Genomic DNA, 15,250 nt, shown 5'->3' with positions numbered 1-15,250 from the left:
ATCACTTTTAAATTTTAATGCTTTAAAACGAAGAGTGCCAAAATTTTCAGCAATTAGTACAAAAAACAAAGTTTGAGATTGAGTTTTTTTTAGGTCTTTTGATTTTAGTATTCCTAGCATCAGATTATACTTTTGGGTGCTATTAATAATACATTGACTTGTATGCTTAAATTCATTGGGAACGGTTTAACTTTATTTTTTGAAAAATGTTTAAAACATTGTATATACTAAAGCATTAAATGCACTGCCTTTGTGTCATTCGTTTTTAGTATTTTTTTTTAACCTATTGCCTAATATTTGGGGGTCTTAGGCAGTACCTAACTCGTCTAAGGAATAGGCCGATCTTGTCGCACTTTTACCTTCTACTTATAAGGATATAAGGTATCTTTTAAAGAAATAACCCTTAACACATCTGCCAATGCACACAAATGTACACGCTTAAATCATGTGCATGTACATTTGTGTGTGTGTATACATTTGTATGTGTTAGTGTATGTATAGTAAACACCCCCTTGCCATTTCCCCATCATCTAAACTAAACTCCCCGGCCCGCCTTGAGCATGATGCCAGTGCTTTCATTCTTCAACAGTAAAATGATGTTTATTGTTTACTGCTTTTTTTTTTTTTTTTTTTCCAAAAAAAAAAAAAAATTGTGTTTCATCTCAGAAATTAATTTTGTAATTCAGTGGCAATATTGACCTATTTTTTTGTTGGGTAAAGCCTGATTTCAAATCAACGCCTATTTATCTGGAGTAAGGATAAAGTAAAGTTGTGAGTTTTGGAGAAGAAGAGTGCCCCCCCCCCCAAAAAAAAGTGCTACTTTTCTATTGAAATGAAGTGCTCTCCTTGGCTGTAGCGCTAAGACTACGAGGCAAAGACTCATACTATGGTTGTATGTATAATGTATGTATGTATGTATAGCATCGTAACTAAGCCTATGTAGTTGTCTTTTCAGTGACCCCACATTTGGAGTGGACAAAATTGGGTTCTGTGATCTGTCAAGACTCAAGACTTCTTTACCCTTTTTCTCACTTAACCTCTATATTACATATGTTGAAGATCTTCTCGCCATTGGTGTCACTGAGTTGAGTTCATTTATTTATTTTTTATTTTTTATTTTTATCACAGTGAAGGTAACAGATTGTTTTATATGATACCTATGTAAGTCTTTGTTTTCTGGTTTTTCTTTTCTGTTACATTTAGTTATTGCATGGGGACTTCAGGACCTGTTTGTGGAAACTTTTGAATTTGTTTGGATGAGTTGGGTCATGACTTGATAATTTACTGTGTCAAAATTGGCCTATGTTGTCTCATGTAAGAGTAGTTTTGGATAAGATAGTGTTCAGTTGTTTGTTTTGGACAGTTTATGTATTGTTTTCCTTTGATTTCACGTTTTGTTCTTATTTATGGTTATGAAACAATAGCAAAATAAATGGTTGTGAGGCTGAGAATGGACTGGGATTGAATGATTATAATGTGTTATGTGTATGAGTGTATCCACTTTTTATTCTATGCAAGTTTAACATATGTTTAAGAAACGTCTAGACTTCTTTGCTCTTTTGGGATGCCTTTTTTTTACACTATTTAGCTGTATGTCGGCCACAATTCTTTGATGTTACAAGTTAGGTACCTTTGTATGAATTAAACGATACACCTCTCATGGTTTATCTTTTGTATTGGTGAAGGATAGAAAGAGTGAAATTTTTAATCTATGATTTAGAAAGCCTGGACTTTTATGCCTTTTGGGATGCCATTTTTTGGACTATTAAGCTACATATCAACAAAAAAAAAAAAAGACTATTAAGATGTATGTTAGCTACAATTCTTTAAATGTTACAACTTAGAAGTTAGTACCTATGTATGAACAAATGATATACCTCTCATGGTTTATCTTTTCTTTTGGTGAAGGATGGAAAGAATTGAGTGAAGGGTAATTATTTCTTTCAGAAGAGAGCTATGGGGATGCTTACTTTTCTTCTCTATGGCCATATACAGTGGTCATCTGCAACAATTTGGTTCCTGGGTTTATTGTTTTTCTTAGTACATAATATTAGTGGGGCTTCATCGGCTTCGAATTACTTGATTGGTCTTGGAAGCTATGACATAACAGGGCCTGCTGCGGATGTCAATATGATGGGTTATGCAAGTTTGGGGCAGATTGCGTCTGGAGTTCACTTCAGATTGAGAGCTCGTACATTTATTGTTGCAGAACCTCAGGGGAACCGTCTAGTATTTGTAAATCTTGATGCCTGCATGGCCTCACAAATTGTTACAATCAAAGTACTTGAGAGATTAAAAGCAAGGTAGACAACTCTGAACTCTCATTATGCTTTAATGTGTGTTTGTGTTCTTTTTTCTTTTTTTCATTGCAGTAGTACCTATATGGTAATTGAATAGAAACATAACATGAGCTTTTGTGAATATAATCAATACTTACATACTAATATATGTCTCCTAGCATTTTGGACTTTTTTTAAAAATGTAAATTTTCAATTCAAATCCTACTGAAAGAAGGTCTAACCAGGAATTATATATCTCACCATCTCCCAAAATAAGATTATATGCAGCGAGTAAGATCAAATCTATTACAGCAAGACCTACCCTTTCAATTTTCAATTGTACATGTAGGGTATCTATATAAAAGAGGGTATGGACCAGAAAATTCAATTTAGAATTTAATCTAAAGAAAGAAAGAAATTATTCTTTCTGACAAGCTCCCATCTGCAATCTTTTTTTTTTTTTTTAATCCGACGTAGAAATCCTATTCTAACTTAATCTAAATATATGCGTGTGAAGCTCTCTCTTGGAGAATTGAACTCTAGCCCTTGCCATTGCACCTCGCAAGAACTTGCACTTGTGGAGTGACTATCGTGCCAAGGGCGCGTGGTGCTAGCTCCCACCTGCAATATGTATTGCAACTTTCTTACTATTTGTCTTCTTTCATTATCTTGTGTAAACACAACATTAAAGTTCAACCATTCAAATGAAATATTGCTTCCCTTGATTAACAGCTACCTCTTCAATCCTTGAGAGAGAGATTTAAAATCATCACTGATTTTCTGAACCACTCTCGGACATGCTCTGCTTTCTTTCTGAATATTTTTTCATTTCTCTCTTGCTAAATATAGCAAATAGTTTCAAAGAAATCCACTCATGTTCTCATGCATACATTATTCTTCTCTTTAGTTTTCTGACACTCCAATCCATTTTTTCGACCCAAGGAAGCTGTTGCCTAAATATCTACATCTGCTAATGATGTTTTTTTATCTTAGGACATGGGAACCTGAATCCTCCTTACAAATATATCCTTTTCAATTTTTATTTTTTGTGCTGTAATTGGATTGATACCAATGGATTGTCTGAGATCATCAAATTTCTTCCTTTGTTCAGGTATGGGGACCTCTATACAGAGCAGAATGTTGCCATTAGTGGTATCCACACTCATGCTGGTCCTGGAGGCTATCTCCAATATGTTGTATATATCATAACATCTCTTGGATTTGTACGCCAGTCATTTGATGTTATTGTTGATGGCATTGAGAAAAGCATTGTACAAGCTCACGAAAGTCTTCGACCAGGGTCAATATTTGTTAATAAAGGTTAGGAAGGTGACTCAACATATCTGTACTCATGTTTGTGCAACTCTGCAAAACCATATCTGCTGCATAAACTTAGGTGAAAATCTTACCCCTAAAGGTTCATGTTTCACCAAGCTACTTACCTGTGAAAGTAAAAATGGATGCAGCTGATGCATATTGCATGGAATAACGGGAAGAAAAATGTTCTTTCTTACATTTAGGTTTGGTTAGAGGAACATAATTATGATGAAGCAAAGTGGTTCGTCTGACATATTTGCTGAATAAGTACAATAATTATATTTGGGATGTATGTCAAATGATCCAATCCTATTGAGAGATCTGGGCATTGAAGAGACCATAAATCTTTAACTTTATAACTGTGATGAAATGGTGTCCGACTGAATAATTGGTACATTTTTTTATTATTGAACTTTCCAGTTGTCTATGAATAATGGTATTTGTAACCAGGCATATGAGACACTTTCTGTCCACAAGAAATATGCTGTTACTACTTAGTATGTAGTGATGCATTTTGCTCATTCTCTGTGCTTCAGTCTGAGGTTGAGTGGGGCTTTGATGTTTTTGTGTTTTTTCTTATTTGAGATATGTTTTAATGTATTATGAGACTTCACAACTTTAATCCTGGTTTCACAGGGGAGCTTTTAGATGCTGGGGTGAATCGTAGTCCTAGTGCTTATCTCAATAACTCTGCAGCAGAACGGGCTAAATATAAGGATGATGTTGACAAAGATATGACCCTCTTAAAGTTTGTAGATGATAAATGGGGATCAGTAGGTAGCTTCAACTGGTTTGCTACTCATGGAACTTCAATGAGTAATACAAACTCATTAATAAGTGGTGACAACAAAGGAGCTGCAGCACGGTTTATGGAGGACTGGTTTGAACAGAAGGGTTTAACGGAAGGTTCTGATACACTATATTTCAATAAGTCTGAAGATGATGGAGTCCCGCAAAGGGTATCAACAATAGTTCCTAGCCCTAACGAAAACCGTAAGTGAAATCAAGTAAAATCCTAGTGCATTTTATAAATCTGGTTTCCAAAGTTGTTGTTAGGGGGTCATCAAAATATTATGTGCTTTGCTCATCTATGTTTTGAGCTCAGAAAATCCAGCCGGAAATCACTTTCATTTAGATAAGATTATCTTAACCACAATCTAATTAGCCAAACCCACTGAACATGATTATTATATGTTCAATTTTAATCTTGAAAATTAATTTTAAAATGGCATAAATTTATTTGCTAGCAGTTGAACCACTTCATTGTAATGTCGCCATGTGGCAGACTAGGTATCCATAATTTATTTGCATAAATAATTTTGCATATATTACACCGGTTTAAAACTTGATAACAACCCACTGAATCTTATACTCTGACTCCCAACAGAAGCCAACACCGTTGGAGGGACTATCAACAAAGACTAATAAATACTCTTACAAGATCTATTTTAATTGGTTCATTCATTCAGAAAATAAGATTACAGGACCTATATGCCAACTTCTTAGAATTTGGCAACTTCATTAACAAGCACAGATAGGTAAGGTTTTTGGATTATACTCACTCTTCAAGTATTGGCTTGAATTATTAAAATGACGCAAATAGATCATAGGTAGGCCATATTCACAGCGTGACATCTTATACAAGAACTTTCTTTCATTAGGAAACAGAAACATTAAATGCTTCATACTTCATTATATACAGTTTGTTTGAAACAGGAAATGAGTTGCTGAGACTTGCCTCCTCCTTTCAGCCTTCTGAAGGAAAGCCTGCAACAAGGATTTTGAGTCTTGCAAGTAGGGTCAGGAATGCTTTGAAGCAAGCTGACAGGCCTCAGTTTGTATCTGCATTTTGTCAATCAAACTGTGGTGATGTGAGCCCAAATGTTCTTGGTGCATATTGCACAGACACTGGATTGCCCTGTGATTTTGATCACAGTACCTGCAATGGTAAAAATGAATTATGTTTTGGTAGGGGACCAGGGTATGTACTTTTAAAGTTCTTCAAGTTCTTCAAGTATAACATTCAAATATATTCTTAATTGTTGTTAAACTATTTTTTATTGGTAAATTACACTTGCATGCGTGCAGACACACACCTGTTGGGTCTTGAATGCATGACCTCACCCTCCATCTTACTCTTACAAGGGAGCTCGTTGGAAATTTTAAACTGTTTATGTTCATTTACAGTTACCCTGACGAATTTGAAAGTACTCGTATAATTGGAGAAAGACAATTCAAAAAAGCTGTTGAACTGTTTGACAAAGCATCTGAGCAGCTGAAAGGGAAAGTTGATGACCGACATGCATATCTAAATTTCTCCAGCCTTGAGGTCTCACTTCCTAAAGTGGGAGGGGGTCAGGAGGTGGTGAAAACATGCCCAGCTGCAATGGGCTTTTCTTTTGCTGCAGGGACCACTGATGGTCCCGGAGCATTTGATTTCAATCAGGGAGATGATAAGGTATGGAATTGCTGGTACATGTTTGACCCATCTTTATACAATGCCCCTGTTGAAGCACCTACACTGGGAATTGATTCCTTTTTTGGGTATTTCTACAGGGGAATGCATTCTGGAGGGCGGTGAGGAACTTGATAAAAACACCGAGCCAGGAACAGGTCAAATGTCAGCTTCCAAAGCCTATTCTGCTTGATACTGGGGAAACGAAGAAACCATATGACTGGGCAGTAAGTACCTAATTTATTTTCCACTTAATGTCTATATTGAAGAAGCCTACAACAGTACATTAACTTTGTGGACAAGCTCTGCATGTTGAGGTGCTCTGAACTAAAGTCAATGGCAGTGTCTGGAAATCTCATACATCAAATCACACTCAATAATTGAACTTGTTATGAATATCCCATTTTAGATTTCCTTTTGAGAGCACATTTTGGGGAATCCTTGCAACAATCTAATTGAATTAATTTCTGGAGTTGGAAATAAGTATTTAATACTATCGCCTACTTTGTTTGCATTAGGTTATCATTCATTAGTAATGGAACAGATTTGGGGCAAGCATTAGAGTTCAGTGATAATTTCAGATGATTACTTTAGTATTTTGATCAAATTCCTAGTGATATTCTGTATGTAGATCAATTAGCCAGTGCTTTAATTTTTTTCAAGTATGGGTTTACTGGTGATACTGAGATATATAGATTGAATTACTTTTGCAGCCCTCGATACTTCCAGTTCAAATTTTGCGGATAGGACAACTTGTGATTCTCGGCGTTCCTGGAGGTAAAATGATCCTGCTGTACTCTTAATACTTCCTCCATTAGAAATTTAGAATTCTACTTTACGCTATTCACATTGTTAACGAATGTTGCTTAGGGATGGAAACTATATTCTTACAATAAGATATTGGGCATAGATTCCTAAGGTTCCAGGTGATTTTATTTCTTGTAGAATTCACAACCATGGCCGGCAGGCGCCTCCGTGATGCTGTTAAGACGGTGCTTACTTCTAAAGGTAAGGGAAAATTTGACAGCAATGTCCATATAGTCATTGCAGGGCTGACCAATACATATTCACAGTATGTGACCACCATTGAGGAGTACAGAGTGCAAAGATATGAGGTATGTATCAGCCACTTCTCTACTTCCTTGTTGACAACAACCTGGCATTGTCCACCATGTCTCCAAATATTTTTGTCTGTTCAGCTATGTAGTTCATTTTCCCACTAGTGTCATCCTTTAACCTTATTCTTTAGGAGATTCATAAAAGACTATTTAAGAGTTCATCCTGAAGTGAAACACAATTTTTTTTTTTCTCAAATAGGATTCCTAATGACTAATGTCAGGGTATTCTGATTGTCAGGGAGCCTCCACGCTGTATGGTCCACACACACTTGATGCCTACATTCAAGAGTTCAAAAAATTAGCTGCAGCTCTCATCAGTGGCCAAGCTGTTGAACCAGGACCACAGCCCCCAGATCTCCTTGACAAGCAAATCAGCTTACTTCCACCAGTTGTCGTAGACGCTACCCCTTTTGGAGTGAACTTTGGGGATGTCAAAACTGATATTCCTTCAAATTCCACCTTTAAAAAGGGTCAATTGGTTACAGTCACCTTCTGGTCTGCTTGCCCAAGAAATGACCTTATGACTGAGGGCACATTTGCACTGGTTGAGATTCTCCAGAACCAAAACAAATGGGCACCAGCTTATGATGATGATGATTTCAGCCTACGGTTTATATGGTCAAGGCCTGCAAAACTTAGTCCTGAGAGCTTTGCAACTATAGAATGGAGGATTCCTGCATTTGCAGTTTCTGGTGTGTATCGGATAAGCCATTTTGGTGCTTCCAAATCACTTCTCGGGTCAATCAGCCATTTCACAGGTTCATCTAGTGCCTTTGTAGTGGCATAGATAGATGGCAATATATACTGAAGTCATTGTCAAAGTTATCCACGTTCCACAATGAGAAATACATAAATGATCATCTTCACTGCTGTTTCTCCGTCACATAGCTCCTAGAAAGTAAAGGATGGCCAAGACATGAAATGAATATTAGCAGGAAGTTAGAAATTGTAAGTTCAGAGAGAAACCAACAGCAGGAAATGGCAATTTCATTCTTTAGGAAAATTAAATAAACAATTCATCAGCTGTATGCTCTGGCCATTTCTGTAGAGTACATTGATTTACACCGTGTTTGGTTGGGTGGATTTTAGGAGGGAGGGAAAATGTAAGAAGGAAAATGGAGTAGAAAACTGAGTTTTCCTCTGTTTGCGAATAAGAAGAAAACAGGGGGAGTGGAAAACCAGGGAGAAAATTTTCTCCCTGGGCCCACAAATTTTTTCCTCCCAAATCGGGAGGAAAAGCAATGGGGGGAAAACTGCACGATAATGCCCTCCCTAGTTTTTTTTTTCTTCAATGTGGCCTAAAACGTTCTCTTCTCTCTCTCTCTCTCTCTCTCTCTCTCTCTTTTTTTTTTTCAACGTGACCTAATCTAATTTTTACATTATAATAATAAAAATATAAATATAAATTTATATATATGATGTGATAAATTTAATATTATGTAATAAGTACAAATAAATCTATTTTTTACCTATTATGTAACAAAGGTTTAATAGTCAATTTATATAAATTACATTTTTCATCCTTTCCATTTTCTCTCCAATCAAACAAAAGAGTCTTCCATCCTCCTACTTTTCCACCCCTCCAACCAAACACACAAGAGGGAAAACTAAATATTTTCCACACTCCCACTTTTCCATCCTTTTACTTTTCCATCTTCCCACAATTTTCCATCCTTCCACTTTTCCACTCCTCCATCTAAACGGACCCTTAGTCTCTCTTTCAATTACACTGAGAAACCAGCTAGCTATGATAAATGTTGAGACTTTTTTTTTTGTGTGTGTGCAGCAGTAGATAAATGTTGAAACTTAATACTTCATAAACAATATACGTTGTTTCAAAATCTGTCTCCATAGTTATCATAGCGTTTCAGTACGTCTTTTCAACTAAATGTTAAAATATTATGCAGCGAAGAAATTTAAAAAATAAAAAAGTTAGAAACAATTTGCTTGAGGAAATGGGTAAAATTTAGGTAAAATCATCCAAATTGAATTCAATTATGTGATTGCATTGACCAATACATCACAAATGGCGTTATCTTTCCTTAATGACAATTCAAGTCAATCAAGTGGCTTCTTGTTCAATACATTCCAGACTTGGTGAATATCTAAAGAATTGTACCTAAATTTTGTTAAAGAAATGTTTAAAAAAAGAAGAAGAAAAAAATGGTGCAGGAAGGAAAGTAGCTAACCAACCTAACAAGTCTTGAGCTATGCATGATTTAAGCCACATTAGAAATGGTCAGTCATAGGTCATAAATCACAGGCATAGGTACTTAGGGGTGGACAATGTTCCAATGGATCAAATTTTAACTAGGGCTTTACTAACATATGCTCTTAGGGTATACGTTAGTAAGCCATTTCAAGAAATTTTTTATTAAAGGTTGTCAAAAAAGTTTGACAGTTTTTTTAATTCCCAATAAATTTTTTCTAAAATAGATTGTTATTGTATGCTCTAAGGGCATACATTAACCGGATCCTTTTAACTAATACAATTGCCTAAAACTGTAGTAAAGCCAAGGAGATTTGAAATCTGAGATTGCCTAGTCATGAACTAAAAAAATGAGGTACATATACTATCCAAATTGATCTGCTGGCATTGAAATTAGAATGAATCAATTTGCAGTATTTGGTGCACCTTGAAATCAAATAAGGATGGCAAATTGAACTGGTACACAGATTAATTTCCAAACACAAGGCTATACATAATACATGTCAATTTTGGCGTGGAAGTGGTGCGTAATTAGTCAAATACTGAGAACTACCTGACAGGTACTTTGAAAACTACCTTAAAAAACATGGCACCACGTGATTAGAATTTGATAGTGCCATGCAACTCTCATTTACAACTCAGTACAGACTCATTTAAATTGTTGACAACAGCCGTCTAATTTAGGTACCAAAACTTGTACATGATCATCTGATCAGTATGTACCAGAATGGGGTCCAAGCTGCCAGACTCATCTGATCAATGACCTCTAAGTTAAACGATATTTTCTAGTATTTCCACTCAAGACCTCAAGGACTTAAATTCTCTCCTTCTCATTTAAAATGTATTTAAAAAAGAGATATCCATATGAAAAATATATAAAAAAATGTCCATACGGAGAGTCATGATGCATCCAAACACACTTTCCCCTCTCTTTTTCCTTTCCCTATCGTAAATTTTTTTTCTCTTCTCTTCTCTCCCATTCCATGCAACCGAACGTGATGTAAAAGTCCACTTCGAGATTTGAAACTAACAAACAATAGGCTTTAATACATAATAGTTTCAAATTAAACCTTTTATTTTTTATTTTTTATGGTTAATTGAGTATCTTCATAGATTAATTAAATAGCTAAAACAGAGTGAGCTCAAAGTATCATAATAGGACAGCAAAAAGACTACCAAATACAACAAAATCCTAGTTTAATTCCGTCCATTTTCAGGCCTATGAATCCGTACATTGATTTTCTATTAAGATTTAATTTGAAACTTTTAAAATAATAGTATTTTAATTCTAAACCATGATAAAGAACGATATATGATATGATATGTCGCTTTTGGCCCCAATAAATTAACCATGCAACTGGCACGACCGTTACCTCTTACCGTTACGTCACAAACTCCTCCCAAAAATCACACAGCTCTGTCTCTCTCTCTAAAAACCTCGTTAAAGCTAAAAGCTCCAATTTTTTCAATACCCATTAGGAATTTTGTACATAACCACGATGAAGAGCTTGATCCCATGGTACACGATTGGACTCGTGGTAGCATGGTACAGTTCCAACATCGGTGTCTTGCTCCTCAACAAGTACTTGCTCACCAACTATGGTTTCAAGTACCCTGTGTTCCTCACCATGTGTCACATGTCCATGTGTTCTGTGCTCAGCTTCGTTGCCATTGCATGTATGAAAGTGGTTCCCGTGCAACACATTGCGTCAAAGACACAGTTCGTCAAGATCGCTGGGCTCAGTGTCGTTTTCTGCTTCTCCGTGGTTTGTGGGAATGTGTCATTGAGGTATATTCCGGTGTCGTTTAACCAGGCAATCGGGGCCACCACGCCGTTCTTCACAGCGGTTTTTGCTTACGTGATGAGCAAGAGGAGGGAGTCCTGGGTTACTTATGTGACTCTCATTCCTGTTGTTGCTGGGGTCATCGTTGCAACTGGGGTAAGACGTGATTCGCATGAAATTATTTTTACATAGACTCACCACTTTTATTATACACCAAATATAACATGGTCATTAACGGTTGTGATGTTTTTTGTTTCACTAGGCTTATTATTATTATGTTTTTCAGTTCTTCTTCTTTGTATGGATGATGATTTTAGCGGGTGAATTAGAGAAACTCTTGGTAAATTTGGTCAATAGGGATCAATAAAGAAATTGTTTGGATGTTATTGAACAGTGTGGATTTTTTGTTTGTGCTGTTTTTAGAGCTTTTTCTTAGTGAAAATGGAGAAAGGTCGAAAAAGTTGCATATTGAAATATTACAAATAACGATAAATTATTCATTGAATAGAGAAATATGTACAGTGAATTGTTTTTAAAAAGTCCAAAGGAGAGGAGAGGACATAGTTTTGTATTATATACAAAATATGGCACAGTTTAACTAGAAGAATTTTGTTCCAATCCACACAATTGAGGTTAGGCACTGTTTATGCGGTCAGTTATCAATGTTTCAATCCTTCAATTTTGTCTAACAATCAATCAATCTCTTAATTTTTCAACCAATTCTATGATTTTCTCTAATAATCAACGTTCTGATAGGGTTTTCAATGAATTGATGGTTGATTAGAGAGAGAGCAATAAGATTGTAGAATAAAAAATCCAAATTGTTGAATAAAAATTGGTAATTCATTCATGAATCAAAGAAATTGAGTGAACTATTCAAATCTAGCTCTGATTAGTTCTAGAAAATTTGAAGGGCAGGAAAATGGTAAAGATTTTCATTTTGTATATTTCTTCCTTTTCCCTCTTACTTTCTGAGAGCCAAATAGAGCCAGAAGGAACTGTTGAAAAGTTAGAGGTGATTAATGAAGAGCTCTCTTGGATCAACGGATATATACTCTGGTGCAGCTAATCAGTAATTATCAATAAGGGCTGCATTAAGGAATGAATTAGTTTTAGTAATGGTTAATAGGAAGTCAGAGAGGGTATAAATTTTCTGTAATAGATTAATGCTAAATGCAATATATGGTGTGGCACTCAGATTGTCTAGATTGGTATTGAATTGGATGAGTGTGAGTTGCGCAGGCATGTGCTAAGTCTCATGTGAGGCGTGTACTTGATCAATTGTTTCATTGCTGGCTCTGTATGGTTACCCACTTACCTATTGTGTTGTTGTTATTTTTTTTTCCAATTAATTAATTTTAATATCAGAGAAGATGTTTATGTACATGTATTATTTGGTTGTAGGGTGAACCGAGTTTCCATTTGTTAGGGTTTATAGTTTGTGTTTCAGCTACAGCTGGAAGGGCATTCAAGTCAGTGCTTCAGGAAATTTTGCTATCCTCAGAAGAGTATGGATCTATCTTTCTAGTTATTGCAATATTTCAGGAAATTTAAGAATTTAGGCCTTAATTTGGCACTCATTTTTGATAAGCTAGATTGAGAATTTGAGATGATCCCAATGTTTTTTCCAGAGAAAAGCTGAACTCTATGAACCTTCTGCTGTACATGGCGCCAATAGCTATAGTTTTCTTACTTCCTGCAACACTATTGATGGAGGACAATGTGTTTGAGATCACAGTAGATCTTTCCAGAAGAGATTCCAAAATGGTCTGGTATCTGCTGTTCAATTCTTCACTTGCATATTTTGTGAACTTGACCAATTTCTTGGTCACTAAACACACAAGTGCTTTGACTCTCCAGGTATGCCCCATTTTTTTTAGTTTCTTTTTCTCTCCTTTGTGGTTTACTAAAGTAGTCACACATGATGCTTCATCTGGTTAATTTTCCATATGATTGTTATGTGTTACATGAAATTTCAACTACTGAATGATTTTTTCTTGCTTCTAGGGGCTTGAACTGTATATTACCTGGTTTCAGTATTTACATTCTTGCTCACATTAGTACATACGTGATTCAAATCATTGCTATTAAACTCCTTAGCTCTAATCCAAGTTCCATAAAGGAGTTCTTTTTATGTTATATATATCCTCAACATTAGAACTTTCTTTTTAACTGTGGCTATAGTCTTACCTCAAGTCTCCTAGTACTATCACAGTTTAATAAGTTTGTTTAGTTGTCTGGTTTGCCTTCTGTCTGAGTTGTTTCCCTTAGGCCTTAAGTCCATCCACTCTCAAAAGTTTTTGTATTGCCAATTCCCTTTCTTGACAAATTACTGACTCTGTATATTTCAGTATAGATTTTAAATAACTTCTTTGCTGGCAAGTTTAGGGAATCAAATTCGAAGCTTTGAAAACACTTGTTAAGGGCAATGCTCATGCAAGCGGTCACAAGCATGTAACAAATTCATAATGTTTCATCTAATTTGGGAGAGCTTATTTTTATTGGTTTATTGGGCTTAAAAAATGAGTTGGGCAAAAGTACACTATACCTAAAAAGTGTAAGCTTTTAAAACGTTGTACATAAGTCAAATAAGCTGAATAAACTAAAAATAAGCTATTATACATAGGCACTAAGGAAGGCATTTAGTTTTGACTAACTTACCAAAAAATAAAAGACAGAGTAATCCCAAATTCTTAATAGCTTGGCTGGATCAGTCTTGAAAGATTTATCTGACATTTTGCTCATGAAAGACCATCTTCTAATAAGATTTAAATTCTTCAAACATTTTCAGGTTCTGGGAAATGCAAAAGGAGCTGTTGCTGTGGTCATTTCAATTTTGATATTTAAAAACCCAGTTTCATTTATTGGGATGGCAGGTTACGGGCTCACGGTTGTTGGAGTTGTAATTTACAGTGAAGCCAAGAAGAGATTCAGATGAAATTTGTGTATGTGATCATCAAGCAAGCACATTGATCTATCATCCTTTTACTTGGCACGCAGGGACACTATCAAGATTTCAGTAACATGGTTCAACCTCTTGCTAACCTGATGCCTATAATGTGCCTGCATAACTTTTACCATTTGGAAGCTATAAAGATAATATCCATGATTACACACCAACCAAATTCAGTAGCAAGCAAGTTCTATACAAAACCATTGATCTCCACTCACTAGGCCGCAGTATCAGCTTTTGTTTCAGGGTACTGCTTGACCTGATGCATTCAAGTCTTTTTTTTTTCCTCCTCAAGGCCTCAGACTCAGTGCCATACCTTGATTATTTACTGACAGGTATTTCAATATTGTATTCAACATAATCATCATTAGGATTCAAGTTATTTTGTTGTATGGGAGCTGTACAATGTTATTCAATCTGCAGGGACATGTTTGATCGTATAATTTGTTTCTACCTTTCACAGAAAATTAGAACGTGTGGATGGTGTTGGTACCTCAAAAGTCTTCAAAGTGATTTCCTGCTTTCATTCTAATGTCAAGTTAGTCAATAAATTGTGATTAAATCTAGATACACCATGAATCATTCCTAGATCACTATCAGGAATATGATGCTGTTGATATAGTGATATTCTTTAGTTTCCTCAACTTGACCGCATATGTACTCTTCTAGAATCAATAAAGCTGCCCTCTTTAACATTGAAACATAAAGCAGTGTCGCCATTGTGGTTGCTGCAACCATTCCAAGTTACTAACTCTTTATATTGACACATTGGATAGAGGGAATTATGCCGTTTGAAGACCACTGATTTTAGGCTAAGATTACTTAAATGAATAGTGTGATATGGCATCTAAGTCTTAGACTCAAAATTTTGGAAATCGGTCATGTCAAGAGATAAAATAGAAACCTAACCTAAACTCTATTTTTCCATATGACATCTTAACCACCCCTCTTTTATTAGAGTATAAGTATAATTAAATTGTTGACTTTGCAAAAAAGAATAGTTTCAATCTGATTTCCTTTTCCATGTGACATCTAAACCACCCTTCTCCATATTCTAAGCATAATTAAATTGATTATTTGCACACCTTTATTATTTATAAACAGAGAAACATAAAATAATGCGGAGAACAACAAG

The 15,250-nt window shown here is 35.5% G+C and overlaps 2 protein-coding genes across 8 annotated transcripts; both read left to right on the top strand.

Annotated features, from left to right (window-relative positions):
- The first annotated feature begins 790 nt into the window (after positions 1 to 790).
- On the top strand, positions 791 to 8,231 carry LOC115953830 (neutral ceramidase 2). Of its 7 annotated transcripts, none has more exons than XM_031071637.1 (10): positions 791 to 903; positions 1,909 to 2,303; positions 3,391 to 3,599; positions 4,233 to 4,589; positions 5,313 to 5,577; positions 5,784 to 6,054; positions 6,153 to 6,278; positions 6,765 to 6,828; positions 6,997 to 7,166; positions 7,408 to 8,231. In XM_031071637.1, exons 2-10 carry the CDS (start codon positions 1,957 to 1,959, stop codon positions 7,954 to 7,956), a joined length of 2,358 nt encoding a protein of 785 aa, XP_030927497.1. In that variant the 5' UTR covers positions 791 to 903; positions 1,909 to 1,956; the 3' UTR covers positions 7,957 to 8,231. The 7 variants fall into 7 exon arrangements, with proteins under 7 accessions (XP_030927497.1, XP_030927492.1, XP_030927495.1 ...); XM_031071632.1 differs by lacking the exon at positions 791 to 903 and adding an exon at positions 918 to 1,084; XM_031071635.1 differs by lacking the exon at positions 791 to 903 and adding an exon at positions 918 to 1,133.
- A 2,542-nt stretch (positions 8,232 to 10,773) lies between these two features.
- Positions 10,774 to 14,550, top strand: LOC115953831 (probable sugar phosphate/phosphate translocator At3g11320). The gene is made up of 4 exons (XM_031071640.1): positions 10,774 to 11,318; positions 12,567 to 12,670; positions 12,794 to 13,022; positions 13,954 to 14,550. Exons 1-4 carry the CDS (start codon positions 10,878 to 10,880, stop codon positions 14,098 to 14,100), a joined length of 921 nt encoding a protein of 306 aa, XP_030927500.1. The 5' UTR covers positions 10,774 to 10,877; the 3' UTR covers positions 14,101 to 14,550.
- Positions 14,551 to 15,250: the final 700 nt, after the last annotated feature.

Source organism: Quercus lobata, chromosome 7 (genome assembly GCF_001633185.2).
Source record: "Quercus lobata isolate SW786 chromosome 7, ValleyOak3.0 Primary Assembly, whole genome shotgun sequence".
NCBI lineage: Eukaryota > Viridiplantae > Streptophyta > Magnoliopsida > Fagales > Fagaceae > Quercus > Quercus lobata.
This window is presented reverse-complemented; position numbering and strand designations above follow the sequence as displayed.